Source organism: Coturnix japonica, chromosome 2, assembly GCF_001577835.2.
Source record: "Coturnix japonica isolate 7356 chromosome 2, Coturnix japonica 2.1, whole genome shotgun sequence".
In the NCBI taxonomy this organism is placed as follows: Eukaryota; Metazoa; Chordata; class Aves; order Galliformes; family Phasianidae; genus Coturnix; species Coturnix japonica.
Window position 1 is genome coordinate 65,641,541 of NC_029517.1, and position 15,435 is coordinate 65,656,975.

The 15,435-nt window shown below is 37.8% G+C and overlaps 1 protein-coding gene across 2 annotated transcripts in view; it reads right to left on the reverse strand.

Moving 5' to 3' along the window:
* The window catches only part of OFCC1 (orofacial cleft 1 candidate 1), a 177,832-nt gene that overhangs the window by 45,919 nt on the left and 116,478 nt on the right, over positions 1-15,435 (reverse strand). For both annotated transcript variants that reach the window (XM_015854505.2, XM_032442494.1), the window contains 4 exons: positions 14,802-15,020; positions 12,620-12,872; positions 8,479-8,642; positions 3,645-3,804 (listed from right to left, as the gene is read on the reverse strand). In XM_015854505.2, coding sequence (XP_015709991.2) covers positions 3,645-3,804; positions 8,479-8,642; positions 12,620-12,872; positions 14,802-15,020 — 796 coding nt within the window. The remainder of the gene's footprint in view (positions 1-3,644; positions 3,805-8,478; positions 8,643-12,619; positions 12,873-14,801; positions 15,021-15,435) is intronic.

Below are 15,435 nucleotides of genomic sequence, written 5' to 3' on the forward strand. Positions count from 1 at the left end.
TATTAAGGTATACTTTTCCATGGGATAATAATTGGGTCGATAATATTAAACTCATAGGCTCATTATTTAATTGCAAGGGCAGATTATGAATACAGCTTCTAAAATGTATTTTAATGAAAAACACTACATCCTGACCTAATCATATCAACCTTATGCTATCTAATTAAAGATGCAAAAAATCATTAGAGTTGCAAAATATTAGTTCCAGCTCCATCAGGCTGCTAGCTGCCCCTTCATGAATATATATATTTTTTTACTCTATGATAAATAGTTAATGAGGTAAAAATGACAAAATTTGCATGTAGGCAAATTAGTTTAATAGAGTGATGTCTTCCTGGTCTACAGAAAGTGACCTTTTTCCTATCAAAAGAATGACTAAAAATACTTTGAAATGATGGCATGGATGTCATTCCCCAAATGACAGATCGCTTCTCTGAACAATATAAAAATTATAAAATGCAATAACCTTAAATTCTCATCATACTGTAAATGTGTCCTCTGCTGCTGCATTTATCAATTTAATAAAAGGAAATTAAGCATATTATAAAATACCCATTTATGGGGCAATTTTTAATCTGGGGAATAAAAATGAGAAGCACATGGTTAATAGCAAGAAAATACTGCAAAGACACAGGCCTATTTTTTTCCAGAAGGTTGACTGACTATTTACTTGAATGACCTCCATTTAAAGCATATTTTTTATACGGAGTGATATAAGATATGCTTACGCTCCTCTTTATAAAAATTGCTCACAGTTAATTTCGTATCTTATTTAAAAATTAACACATTAATAATGCACACAGTAAGGCCTAGTGATGTGTCTTCCATACTGATTACTTTGTACAACTAGACATACATAAAGAAAGGGACAAGACAAATACCTTATGCAAATTCATGGCAGAAAAAAAAAGGGTCTGTCAGTATCTGCAATGCCAAGGAACATGCAAGACCTGAAAATACAGTTCTTGGTCTTGCAGGGAGATGCTGCATGTGGAGAACTTATTCTGGGAGTGGAACATGTTTTTACTAGAAACCTAGGTTGTCAAAGAAGAAATTAAATTTGGTCTAATGGTCCTCTTTTCCACCAAAATAATAGAAGCAAAAGCTTGGAACATTAGGGGAAGATTTCACATTTCTGGAGAACTTTGGTGTTTTTCATAACATTTATGCATATAGCTCAGGAGTTTGGGGCAGAATTCTCCACTCACAGGTCTTAACTACTGTGAGGCAGAGTCTGTACCCAGCGAGGAAAATGGGAAAATCCTACTGCTGTGAAAGATGCAGACTTCTGCACTCATTCCTCATTACTCCTTTCTGTTCATATTGTCTGCAGTAGTACATCCCATAGAGAACAGGAATGTTTGACACTATCACAGCTTGGCCTTTAGCTAGGGCTGATATACAGGAAAGGCATGAAAGCAGTGCAGATGTAGGTAGAATAAGAGTCAAAAATTTGGGATCTTGAGGCAGAGATCAAAGTGGGCATCATCCTACTTTACCAAAAGAAGATAGGTATTGTTCTTTATGCCACACAGAAGTGTCCTCTTTCTGCCCTGATTGCACCCTTCTGGCTACTAGATCTGACTGAGGCTGGGTTCATTTTATAAAGGATCTCAGAGCAAGTTCAGGTCCCCTTCAATGCGGCAAAACTAGATGCTTACTTTATGTCCACAGCCATGGGTCATGTTTCATAATATACTGTCACATTAAGTATGATATCATGCTATGTTTTAACAGTAGTCACTCCGGATTTCGATCAGTCATGGGCAGACTATTTGTGTATAGAGAAGCAATTTTTATTTACATTTTCTTCCATTTGTTTTTTAACCCCATCCTTTCCTACTTGTTTTTTTGTTTGTTTTGTTTTGTTTTTTGGGTGGTTGGTTGTTGGTTTTTTTGTCACTTACATCTTTACGCACTACTACAAGAAACAATCTGCTGGTAATATCATTAGAAATATACTCAGTACCTAAAACAGAAAAGCAGTTGTTTCCAGTTGCCTTATCCACCACCTTTTCCATATGGTATTGGTTGTCCTGGCATGTAAAATGAGATCCACCGTATATTTTTCATTTGACCTTACTTAACATGTAACAAAGTAGTAGTAACCAATCATTAATGGCTTTGTTTTGACTTTCTGCAAAAAGTTTCTAAGTGGGGAAAAAAAAGACACAAAAAGCTTATTTTCTTGCTGCTTTAAAGCAAATAAGTACTATCTGTGTAAAAAGTCTGAGGGAAATGTGTAAAAAGGCTGTGGGAATGCTTTCCCTCCCCCATGTTGAAATGCAGCTTAGTGCTCTGCAATTCAGGAAAAACAAAGCTTATGGAGTATCTGCTTTTTCATTCAATTGGCACATTCACCTTTTTGTTTTTCCTTGCAAGGTCCAAACTGTCATCAAGAAAAACAGTGGAAAATAATTACAGCTGTGCCAGATGTTTATAGCAGTGACAACTGAGGCTATATATTTATATAAACTGCTGATCTTTCAGAGGTAGCTATAGAGACTTGAAAAACCTGCAGACCCTAATGTGAAATCACTTGTTCCAGTGGGCTAGAAAACAAAAGAAAACAAACAACTCAGACATGCATAAGAGGGATAATTTCCTTCCTAACTAGTATCTGTTCATTTTTACATTGAAGCAGAAGAGTTGCTGAGCAAAGCACTGTGTTCAGAGGCAGTCATAGATATATTAATCCAGTTGATGAGCACTTTAAGTATTGTTCAAGAGCTGTTTTTTGAGATAGTTCTATAGTAATTAATAATGATGATGCAAGGGTGGCTGGAGAGCAAGGAAGAATATATCCCTTGCAGATTACTGACCATCTAGCTTCAGGTGGTTTTAATTCTCTGCAAGCCATTATGACCAGAAGCTTCATTTGTGGCTGGGAACCTCAACACCAGACACTTTGCAAACACAGGTATAAAGACATTTTCCTGCACATCACAGCTTAGAGTCTGGATATGGGCTTAGAGACTAGTATCCTAGCAGAAAAGAAAGTAGAATTTGATAACCAAAGCAGTTCAGACCAACTTCAGACCGTTTCTGTTAGTGCAAATGCTGCATGGAGTTATTGTGACCAAAGTGCAGGACCCAGCACTTGGCCTTGTTGAACCTCATCCCATTCACCTCAGCCCAGCAATCCAGCCTATCTAGATCCCTCTGAAGGGCCTCTCTACCCTCAGGCAGATCGACACCACCTCCCAGCTTGGTGTCATCTGCAAACTTACTGAGGATACACTAAATCCCCTCATCTAGGTCATCAATAAAGATATTAAACAAGATGGGCCCAAGTACCGACCTCTGGGGAACGCCACTTGTTAACAGGTCGCCAGCTGGACTTAACTCCATTAACTACCACCTGTTGATCACAGTCCTCTAGCCAGTTCCTTACCCAAATAATGCTATCAAGTATCTCTCTAAAGAGATGCTAAGCAGACTGCAGTCCCTCAGGATGTTCACGGAATGGACATACACCTTTATCATCAAATTCTCTTCTTAATCAAATAAATAAATAAATAAAAATTAAAAAGCCCCTAAGAATCATTTCTTTATATATTTATGTCCTTATGTTCAGTACCCAGGGAATTAAGGAATTTGGTCTAGTGAAGCATTGACTTTTCTTAACACTCTTTGCCACTCACCATCCGTCTTTCACCATTGATTCCTCTCCACTGCTCAGCTCTTTTCATAATGTAGCTCAGCTCCTGAATGGAAATCTCAAAGTCCAACGGAACAAAGAATGCACCTTCTTCACCATGAATGCGTTGAAATACATCCAACAGCCACCCCTCGCTATGCAGCCTATGGATAGAAATGGCATATTTGTTTCTTTATGAAAAGGACTCCTTCCCTCCCAACCTTCTAGGCACTTTACAATGCACTTCAGTCAAACCACACAACTGCAAGAAGCAATTTCTTTTAACTGTTACAGGACACTCACTTCCAAAGAAGGTCCTGATCTTCAGAAATGTCCAGTGTCAGCTTTTAGCTTTGGGATGGGTATCTAGTCCCAGTGCTAACATTGAGAACCTTCAGTTAGTCATGACTGGAAGTACCGTTGTGCCAGAGTGAAATAATTGGCAAACCACATCATATAGAAAAGGAACTACTCATCATTTCAAAAACCCCAAACCTGAAGCCTGTACAATCCAAACTTCTCTTGATGTAAGAAAAGTTCGTTTCATTTGTTGGCTTTGTTTTTCTGTGACATTTCTGTTCTGTGGTAGGGAACTGAATTCGCAACACACAGTAAAATTCTCTACCACAAGAAAGGCTTGCTGTGTGGTATTTCTTAATGTAGGTGAAACCAAGAAATATTGTGAGGCTTTTGGAAAAGCATAGTGTCACATTTTTAGCCTTAGATGAACTCTAAAACTTCAAAACACTGTTGTTTAATTCAAATGGAGCTTCTTTCTCATTCAACTTTTATTCCAAAACCAAAAAAAGATCAGAAAATGTGGAATCTCAATCTTGGATATTGAACTGAGGTCTTTCTTTTTGTACTCTGTTCCACACTCATACTTTGTTACAATTCAGCTATTGCTTGGTGCCAACCTTAACTTTTCCATCCTTCTCAGAGTCCAGCTGGGTAGTCATGAGAAGCACAGGGATTGCTGTGTGGCTTTGCAACCAACAAAATACCCAAATTTCTGTGGTGCTGTACAGGTCTTTCATTTCTTGGTGACTGGGAGTGAGCACAAGCACAGCTTCTTTAACCCTCTGAGTTCTCTTCAACAAGATCAGAATGAAGTTGCCGTTTGCAGTAGCTTTATGTTGCGCCTTACAGTGTGCACAGTAATTGCAGAGAAGCTCACTTAATAAGCTCAATAATTTCTCCCAAAATTGAGATTTGCCATGGAACAGAAATAATAAGGAATGGCACCAAAAGGCAAATTTTCAACTTGATCTCAGAAGGAGCTTTAGCTCTTGTACACTCTCTATTTGAAATGCTTTTTTGTAGTTGCAGTCATAAATTTGTTTACATTTCCAAGACGTCAGTATGGGATTCCTTTATCAGAAGAGGAGACTGGATGGAAGACAACCTAACCAAGATATTGGTAACGATGGCTATATAAAGAAATTGGTTATTAAGAAAAAAATAAAAACAAATCCAAAGCATGGAATAAAAATTGGTGAATGGTAGAGAAGGATACTGAGGCATCTTAAAACACATTATAGAATAGTTTTTTTTAGGAAAAGTGATCAGTACCATTCAAGGTGTAGTTCTACATATTCTACAGCTTCTTTAAAGAAACATTTGTCTCTTAATGTCTGGATTACACTAGATGTTCATTTTACTACAACATTTTTGCAAATGTTGACCCATAATTTTGTACTAACCTGTACTTAGTTGAAAAACTAGTAATCAAGCCAGTGGGCTCTCTGGCCTTCTGCGCATCTTAAGAAATGGTTTTGGATGCTGTTAATCTTTGAAATTCCAGGTCAGCAATTTCAATGACTTGCCACTTATCTCGCTAAACAAGAACAAGACCTCACCATTTATTTAAACTCACTTAATGTAACATTCCTATTTTAAATGAAGTAAAATTTAATGCAGTTAAATTACAGTCTATTTGCTGCCATAAACATTTTCTATATGAAGATTTTAAGTGCATGGTAATAAACAATATAATTAACTTTGAATTAATTAGGAGTCATGAAGCCTGTCTTCCAGCTTTGCTCCTTTTGCCCAAATGTACTCAGCCTGCTCCTGTTACCTGATTTTATTGTTTTATTTTTAGCATTACTACTAATAATACACTTGTTGTATGCGCACGTCTTCTACGGATATAATAGTAATAATTTACATTGCTAATGTAATAGAGAAAAGCAAAATTCAGATGCTACTTCCTAGAGTTATGAAACTCTATTTCTTACAAGTTCTTTAATTTGTCAGAAAGAATCACAAAAATAAAGGGTTGAAATGGCTTACTAGCCAGAGTAAGATAAAAAAAAAATGGATTTCTGAAAAATTTACATGAACAAAAAACTGAAGGGAAGAATGCTTACAACAATGTACTGCACCCTTTTGTTCTGGAGGAAAAAAAAAAAAAAAAAAAAGATAAATCTGTAAAAAAATTAAAATCATTTCATTGCTAACATTGAAAAATGTAGAATATTGAAGCTTTTAAAATAAATAAATAAATAAATGAAAATTCAATACCAGGAAACTTAGACATAAACACTTTCCAGCACACACTTTCAGTTGAAATATGTCTGCATTTTCTCACAGTGCAGAAAACATTTCACCAACAAATTTCTGTCTGTTTCTAATGTCCAGTGGAATTCAAATGAAGGAATTGCAACAAATGCTACTTCATTTTTTCATAAAGTAATTAAAATATTCCTCCTTTGCAGATGTACTACAGTTTCTCAAATTATCCAAGAAAAGCCAGTTATACTGAAGTACGCTGTTTTATGAAGATACAAGAAGTTGCCTAGAAGTTGTCTTGATTTGTTAGCTTCCCAGTTGTTCATCAGTGATGCCAGGAAGCTCTCTACCTGTGGCAGAAACAGACATTTCCCCTGCTTGCTTTGGCATTCTGATGAGTTCACAGTTCTGTCTCCTTTTTCGTACTCTACTGAACAATTCTGCTAAATGGCAAATGGCTGATTCTAACCAACAACATCAACTCTACCACCCAAATCTTCCCTGTGAGTGGGTTTCTTCAGGCACAGAAGACATCCCTCAAGATTTGTACTGGTTCACCTCACAAGAGAAGGATGCGGTGCTTGTAAGGGTAGAAAACATGTTTTCCGAGTCCAGCAACACTGCAGTGTTTTAATGTTTTTGGGATCAGCATCTGGGGATGCTGTATAACACCCACACCAAATGGGATTACTGTCTTGTTTATAATACTGTTTCCTCTTAGAAACAAAAGCCAATCTATCAATATCTAGGGAACGCACTTAATGTTATGAATTGATGTTTTCCTTAGAGATATTTGAAATTGTTTTAATGCTATCATTAGTGGATAATGTGTTGCTGAAGAGCTCTAGCCAGGTCCAAGATTCCCACTGTGCTAGGCTGTGGACAGATAAGGAAGAAAAAGATAAAAAGAGAAAAAGATAAAAAGTTGATCCAGTTTCAGAAGCTCACAGTATGAATTTACTCTGCACGCTCCCCAGTATCCAAAATTTTTATTCTTGTAATCAAGCAAAGAACTTCAAAGACCTTATGTACTGTAACAGATTTTGTCATCTTCCCTTAGCTTTTGTATTTGGCTATGAATCATTTTAAAAATGCAGCATACTAAGACAACATTTTTCCCCCAGTAACATTCTCCCCCCACCCCTTTATTGGAAAACATTATGGGAAAATTGATCCAGAAGGAAAGGAACCTTTGATGATCTTGCACCTGTTCCCCAGACAATGAAGATGTTGGTAATATTCTCATAAAAACCTGCCTTACAAATGTTTTAATTTAAATTAATTTTCCTGAGTAATAAACGACAGCAGCTAAAACTTATGAAGCTATTCAAAACTATTAAGTCGATGATTAAGAAGGCATTAACATCTCAAAAACTAATTAACTAGACTACCAGTTTGTTGGAGTTGTGTACAGCTTCCAGGAAAGCAGGAGCTTTGAAATACTTTGCAGAAATGTAGATTGCCATTTATCTTTTTCTGCCTGCTGCAGTGGAGTCTGTGCAAAGGAGACCAAGGGATGGTTTTGTCAAATGGAAGGAGCATGCTGAGCTTTGCTATTCTCACACCTGCCTGGAACCTGCCTCTTTGTACACATTTTTACTGGCGCTTGCTTGATAATCGCTGAAGTGAATGCATTGCAACATGCAGTACTTTATTAGGTAATATATTATACAATCTTTCTCACTTGCTTCTTGCATCCCATACCTGTTCCTACAGTTAATGGTATGTGCCAGACAGGTGGCAGGAAATGCAACTGGTCAAATATCATGAACATAAGTCCACTAATATTGCTAACAGACAAAAGTCAAGGAAAGATTATTCAGATCAAGTCATGTCATGCACCAGGTTTAAGCCTCAGTCACATCAAGTCAAATATCCTGCATCATCCAAAGGACATAAGAGTGCTGCTGTGGACTCAGAAAGAGATTTTGCACTTCATACCGCATGTTACTTTCTAAATTTTTCTGTTTCTTGCAAAAATCCTCCCAGGAATTCTAATGAAAACATTTTCCATAGTACCTACATGTAAAGAACACATACTTCAGAGCTTAAACTGTGAAAACAGATACCACTGTTAGAAACCAGTGTAGCAGAGACTGGTAGACACCATGAAAACTCATGATAACAACAACATTCCCTTTGAGAAATAGCTCCATCTTTCACTCACTGTGCCTACAGGAATTAACCCCACTCTGCCTGCCTGCAATTTTAGGCTCATCATACGTGACGCTAAAACATCTTTTCCGATGTCACCTTATTTTATCTTAGAGGAGAAAGAGCCTGAGCCTAAGCTCCTAAGGGAATAACGAGATAAAAAGACATACCTTAGAAAGTAAAGGTACAACACTGTTGATGAGATGATGAACAGGACTGTGTAAAGCATCACAGTGATTAGTACACCAGGAACCCCTGATTCCTCTGATCTTAGAAACACCCAGTAGAGCTTTGCAGCATCAGCAATGGGTTTCTCTACACTGTATGCAAGTCGCTGCCATGGGAGAAAAAAGATGAACATAAGAAAATGCCAAACTTGATTAGGTTATGTACGTGCAGACACAGAAGAACGTGGATTTTTATATAAAAGTTTAACTGTAATTTGTGGGACATGCATCTTAAAACTTAGCATACTTTTTGCATATAAGGAGTTAATACTCATGGAATAAAAATACTAATTTAATTGGGGATAATGCAGTTTGTGTGGGTTTTGGTGGTGGTGTTTTGATTTGTTTGTTTTGTTTTGTTTTGTTTTGTTTTTTTTTTTTGCAGTGATTCACAAAGAATCCTTAAAGTTTTGGAGCACTCTATGCTTAAAACTACTTTCAGTTATACACAGGAAAAGGTTTTCCAAAATTCTATTATCCCCCTTTTTTCCTTCCTATTCCCTCCCTCCCCCCATCTACACATATATCTAATTTGTGAGTACTAACTACTGTATTGACATATTATTGCCCTCTGCTGGATCGATTTAGAAGAATTCAACTACATATCACAGGTCTTCTACTGCTCAGAGCTAAAATAAATTCTTCCATTCACATATTTTTTCTTTTTGAAAAGTGACACGGTGACAGCCGTATTCATTCTAAATAACGTTAGCACATTTTGCAAGGACACGTGAAACTGCACCACCAAAAATTCCAGTATTTATCTTTCAGAGAGGGAGTTGATGACCTTCAGGATTAAGGAACCAGCATATTCCGGAGCAACCTGCCTGGACAAATCCTTAGAGAGTCAACACTTTCTCCCTGTTGTTGGCCACCTTTGTGGTGACATGCATAGTAAAAGAGCAACATTTACAAGTCCTGTGATGAACTATACGTGCAGTGAGATTCTTGACTGTACTTTTGTTCTCTCTCCACCCTTTGCAATGCTGCCAGGTTTCTGTAATGGAAATTACAGGTCCCAGAAGACCAGTAATAGCATATAAAAAGTAGTCACTAATTTAGATCTGTCAGTATTTTTATTTTTTTTTAAAGTCTCTCTTAATTCTTCTTTATCTTCCTGTTCTGTCCTCTCTTCTTGGGGGGGATAGAAGGGGAGGGAAGCTGGCTGCCTCCATCCTCTTATGAAATAGACTGTCTACCAAGGAAAACTCTCTGCTGAGCAGTCACGTTCTGATATGCCTCCAGAGAGGCAAAGTCGGAGTGGCAAATAAATTTGTTTCTTATTTGAGCTGTTCTTTCTGACAAGGGAAAAAAATGGCACGCAGAAGTGCATCTTCTTATCCATATTTTTCTAATACTGAAATTGTGACTTTTTTTTTTTTTTTTTTTTTTTGGTCTTCAAAGGTAAGATCCAAGAAAGGTGACTTAAAATTAAGTTGTTTAAGTCGCATTCACTGATAGTGTACATCAACATCTGTCAACCACAACGTGATGGTCGTGTGAGCATTTCATAGTCTGCAATGTTTTTAAGGATGACACACATCTATGTGGGTGTGAAGAGGTGTTATGCTGAATTTTACAAGCTGTGCAAAGTGACTGATCCTAGGAAAAAAAGCTGGCAGAACTGGACCCTGAACTGAATTAATCACAATCATGGAAAAGTTACTTATGCCTGTAACGATTTGCCTGCAAAGTAAACCTGGAATCACACATTTGACACGATATCTTGAATTATGAGCTGAAATCCCCAAACATTCAATTCCTATCTAGTCTCCCCTTAAGAATAAAAAAAAGTAGTAAACGGATAAACTTTTGTCCCCAGGGCTTGCCGTCATCTTTCATAAGTATTAAATCAATTTAGAATAGTAAAATACATTCTAGCACTAAAATTACTCATATTACCGCAGCACAACTTTTTTAAAAAAACTTGCTCTAAAATAGATTGGCAAGAAAATCTGAAATAGCTGCTGAAAGAATGCCAAGAGTAAAAAAAAACATACAAATTCATGACCAAAAACACATGTAAGAGACATAGTTTCATTTTGGAAGGGATACACACGGTATATTGTGTAATATTCGAACAAATGAGTTTTTACCAACGATAATCTCTGCTGGTAAAATTGCCAAATTTTCAGTATTAAGTACAGAGTGAGCTGTGCCTTTTTAAACCCCATAAGAAAAAAACCAGTTGCTTTATTCATATCTCACATTTCGCTCTGACCAAGAAAAGAAGCTGTATTTGAAACTGGTAATGAAGCCAGCCTGACTAGAACCAAGCACAATTCAACAGAAGTCAAAGGCAATGATTTTCTCAATGCAAGTATGGTAATGACAAGGTAGACCTAACTCAGCATTTCCTTCAGATTTTATGACTACATCAATATTGGGCAAAGGGGAAGGAAATCTCTTTAAACACTGAGATATTTCTAGCCTATATATTAGTGAAAAAAAAAGAAACGTATTTCTCCTTAGAAAAAAAAAGATATTCATGATAATAATCACAACCAAAACACAAATTTGTGCACGGTTTGCACCATTAAATTAAAAACAAACAAACATTAAATTAAAAAGAAAAAAACCAGGCTGTCCAAGTGAAAGCTACAGTCTGTTGCCACATACTTAAAATTAGGCAGTTACCTCACAAGCAAGCTCCAATTAAACCCCTTGAGCAGATGAATTTTAATTTTGAAATGCACAGCAATGAGAAGCAGCATGTAAACAACAGAGAATCACATTTTAAAAGGACTTTTTAAGAGCAGAGCACAGATTAGTGGACAAGGAATCGTGAGACATGCAAATACCGGATCAGTGACAAGGATGGTGGATTGCTGCTTGATTTGGAGCAGAAACAGACATCACTGAATGCAACCAGAGGAACAGAAATATTGCAAAAGCTTACAAAGACTTGCAGCTTCCTGTGCCCACTGATAGGAACCATTGTGAGACTTGGATCTGAAAGTCATGTTCATGGACATTGTCTCCTGTGTGACAGAGGTCTCTGTCAACAGTGCATAGATGGGCTATGCAGCCCATATGCAGGCACAGGTGAAGCTGGCATCTTTTATTTCAAGACTTTCAATGAGGGTATTTTCATAAGATGACTGTCTTTGTATCTTTGTGTCTTCATGCCTGCTCTCATGAAGATTCAACTGGAGTACTGTGTCCAAGCCTGGGGCCCTCAGCACAAGAAAGACATGGAGCTGTTGGGAGAGTCTTGAGGAGAGTCATAAAGATGGTCAGAGTGCTGCAGCACCTCTCCTACAAAGACAGGCTGAGGGAGCTGGGGTTGCACAGTATGGAGAAGTGAAGGCTCTGAGGAGACCTCACTGCAGCCTTGAAGGGAGCATATAAATAGGAGGAGTACTGATGCTTTACACAGTTTGATAGTAATAGGGAATGAACTAAGGGAATGGATTTAGACTAAAAGAAAGGAAATTTAGGTTAGAATTTAGTGGTGAAGCACTGCCATCGCTGTCCAGAGAAGCTGTGGGTGCCCCATGCCTGGAGGTGTTCAAGTCCACGTTTGAGGGAGCCCTGGGAAGCCTGAGATGATGGGGGGCAGCTCTGCCCATGGCAGGGGAATTGGAACTAGATGATCTTTAAGGTCTTTTCCACCTTAAGCCATTCTATGATTTTATGACCTTACAGGTTTTCTAGATATACCAGAAAAGAGTATTAACTACGTTCCATGTTGGTTCTGCTAGTTTTTTTCAGTTCTTTTTAATGCTCAGAAAAAGATCTGAAATGCTAATAATCAGGACCCCTCATTAACCTATCTGTCTCCATTAATATCCAGAATTGAAATAATCCTTTTCAAAGCAGATGTAATCATTCTAGTGGTGGATTCACTTTCTTTTCTCCATATATGGCTCATGCAGTGATCTTAGTTCTATGCAGAAACGTGGTGACTCCATTAGATGGGAATTTTGTTAATAAAAAGGTAATGTATAACATTATTATTTAATTTCTTTTTAACTTTCATGTTCCATTGCCATGGGTGGAATTTCATATCTTCTGCTGATTCACTGAATAAAACAAACTTCTACGTCAAGAACTCATGTCCAAGTTATTTTAAGTGACTTACCCCCAGGAATGAATCCACTATAAACACTGCCAACGGGTCCAGCACTGTCCAGAGTCCCAGAGCTATGATAAACTTTGACAAGAAGAAAGGGAATGAGTCAAATCGCTGCTGACAGACCCATCTGATCAAGACCATAAGCAGCAACCCAGCATTCAAGGTTAGGGGTCCCACCACGACCATGACCAACTCTTCACTGGTCTGCAGCAAGGAGTTCTGGTAGCACAGTTCAACAGTGTGAGGGAAAAACTTGAATCTGTAAACAAGTACAAGGAGAAAGTTTGTTTGTGCTCCTGGACAAGCCATTAAAAAAGTAGAATAACTCATACAGCACATGACATTGTGAAGTTGTGTCCTTATCTTGGGCATAAACCATCAACCAAAAGGGTATGAAGATACACAAAACCACAAAGCCTCCTCCTGTCTCTTCATCCTTCTGCCCCCTCTGACTCTTATTACAGCAGATACACAACCAGGTCCCTGGGACTGGCCAGGCTGTGTTACAGGAGGATGCCAGTTCCCACCAACAGCAATATGAGCACAGGCTCTAAGAGCTGACCCCTTTCTACATACTGCAGCATATTTGGGCACTGCACAAAGTGGAAAATGTGTCACTGAAGACACAACCTGTAACACTGTTCAAGTGACTGAAACATCCTGGTTGCCACCATGGAAGAGAGATTTAAAAAGCTTGCCTAACAAATAAGCATCCTGGTGCTCTAGGAGGCAGGAAGTGCATCTGATATTATGAGCTACAGACACTGAAATTCAAGATTGAATTGGCTTTGACTTCATTCCTAGCTACAGGTAAACTGGTTTGAGTTGCATTTTGGTTCTGATCTGAGTGCTACCACCATATTATGTGAGACTGGAAGGTGTTCAACACAGTCTCCCGTTCTGAGGGTACATAGCTCCAGATCTGCATGCTGATCCTGGTCATCTTTACTTGAGGGCTTATTAATATTATTAATTAATAACAATCAGTAGTATTTATTAGTAATTGCTTGTTAAATAAATATTAAATATATTATTAAATAATTAATATTATTAATTATTATTAACTGCCTGGGACAGCTGTGGTTAGTGGCTTTGAACATGACCATCTCTTTGTCATCCCTTGCTTTCTTCTGTTCCATTTCCTTTGCTTTCATAGATTTGATGCTTGGCCTCCCAGAAGTTTTAGTGCCAGATGGATGAGCCTGCTTGGTCTCTGCAAGGCCAGAAGTGAGACATGGCTGACCTTGCATCAAGATCTAGCAGGCAGCCCTAACTATACACATCACTATCCAGATTCTGCTCAGACACCCTGTTCAGATTGTAACTGATAATCCCAATATCACCCAATTTAGCACAAAGCGTAGACAGGGCATAGAGCTGCAAGTTGCTGGATCCTATCAGATGTGGGTTTTTTAAACTATAAATGATTTTTTTTCCTATATATTTTTAATACTCTAAAGTGAAAACAATATGTATCTGTTTGCCTTGGAAAAATCTTTCCTACTCTAACTGTAGCAGTTCTTTTTTTGCTTTATATGCCCACAGCAACGTATGGGGAACTAGGTATCCATCACCTTGTGGAGTTATTCTTCATCTTTTTATTTTTCACATCAAGTAATGACATGTAATGGTTTTCCTGAAGCTCTCTAGTGAGCTCTCATTCCTGATCCAAAGTTAATGTATCATATAGTTAAAATATGCCAACCCATTGTAGTCCTCACAGGAAAACTGATATATCAAATCTAAATTCTTCTGAAGTATTTTACTCATAGATCACGTTGGTAACATCAAATATGATTTAAATGCTTCTTCAGTTTTGTGCACTTCTTAGGCATTTTGAAATACTTCATCCAAAATGATAAATGACTCCTGTGGAAGAAGATACATCATTTGCTGGATATATCAGAGGAGTAAGTGGTAAGAATGGCACAAGATGCATAAATGGATACATCCTGTTCTGAATTTAAAACATACGCTACTAAGACATTCACCTTTCAGTTACAGTCACGTGTACATATGTGGAACCTGGATGTGGTCCTTGCTCTCCTAATCTCTGCAAAGATTCCCATGTGGGCTTGCATGAAAGGCCCTTAGCAAAGGTCTCAGTCACTAATTCTCTTTATAACATTCTTTGAATTAGACAATTAGTAGAAATATTCCAAGAGAGAAAGAAGACAGCAGAACTCACTTTGTAACAGGAACTGAGATGCTCTGGAGGAAGAGCCACTGGCTACAGTAATGCAAGTAAAGTCTCAAGAACCAAAGTAACAAGATCAGCAGTACAAGCAGCCAGAAGTCCCAGGAATGCCAGTGTGCAGCTCCCAGTTCTGAGAAGGTCGCATATACCCCAAAATGGAAATGCTCAGCAATCCTTCTGAATAATTTCACCTTGACAGCAGAACAGCGGCTGCAAACAAATGGAAATAAAATGATGAAGAGTCCTTTGGAAAAACATACAAGCAGTAGCAGTCCCTGAAAGACATTAAAGCAATGTTACAGAGACATATATGTTCTGATCATAACATTTGATTGACCGACACATCAGACACACACACACACACACACACAAAAAGAAATGATTCCATTGCAGTCTAGATGATAGGTGGCTTCCTCCCAGGAACCATGCTACTTTGATAAAGAACACAACAAATCACCAGTTTTTAAACATCTTTTGCTTTCATTTTGATTTTAATTTTCATGCAAATGGCTCTCCAAGGAACATTTTTTCACTTATTTTCTTTCTGAGAAAGGGGTGATAGAACTGCCATATTTGTACTGACAACGTACTCATTTTATTTAAAAAATGTGAACAGCTTTCTGGC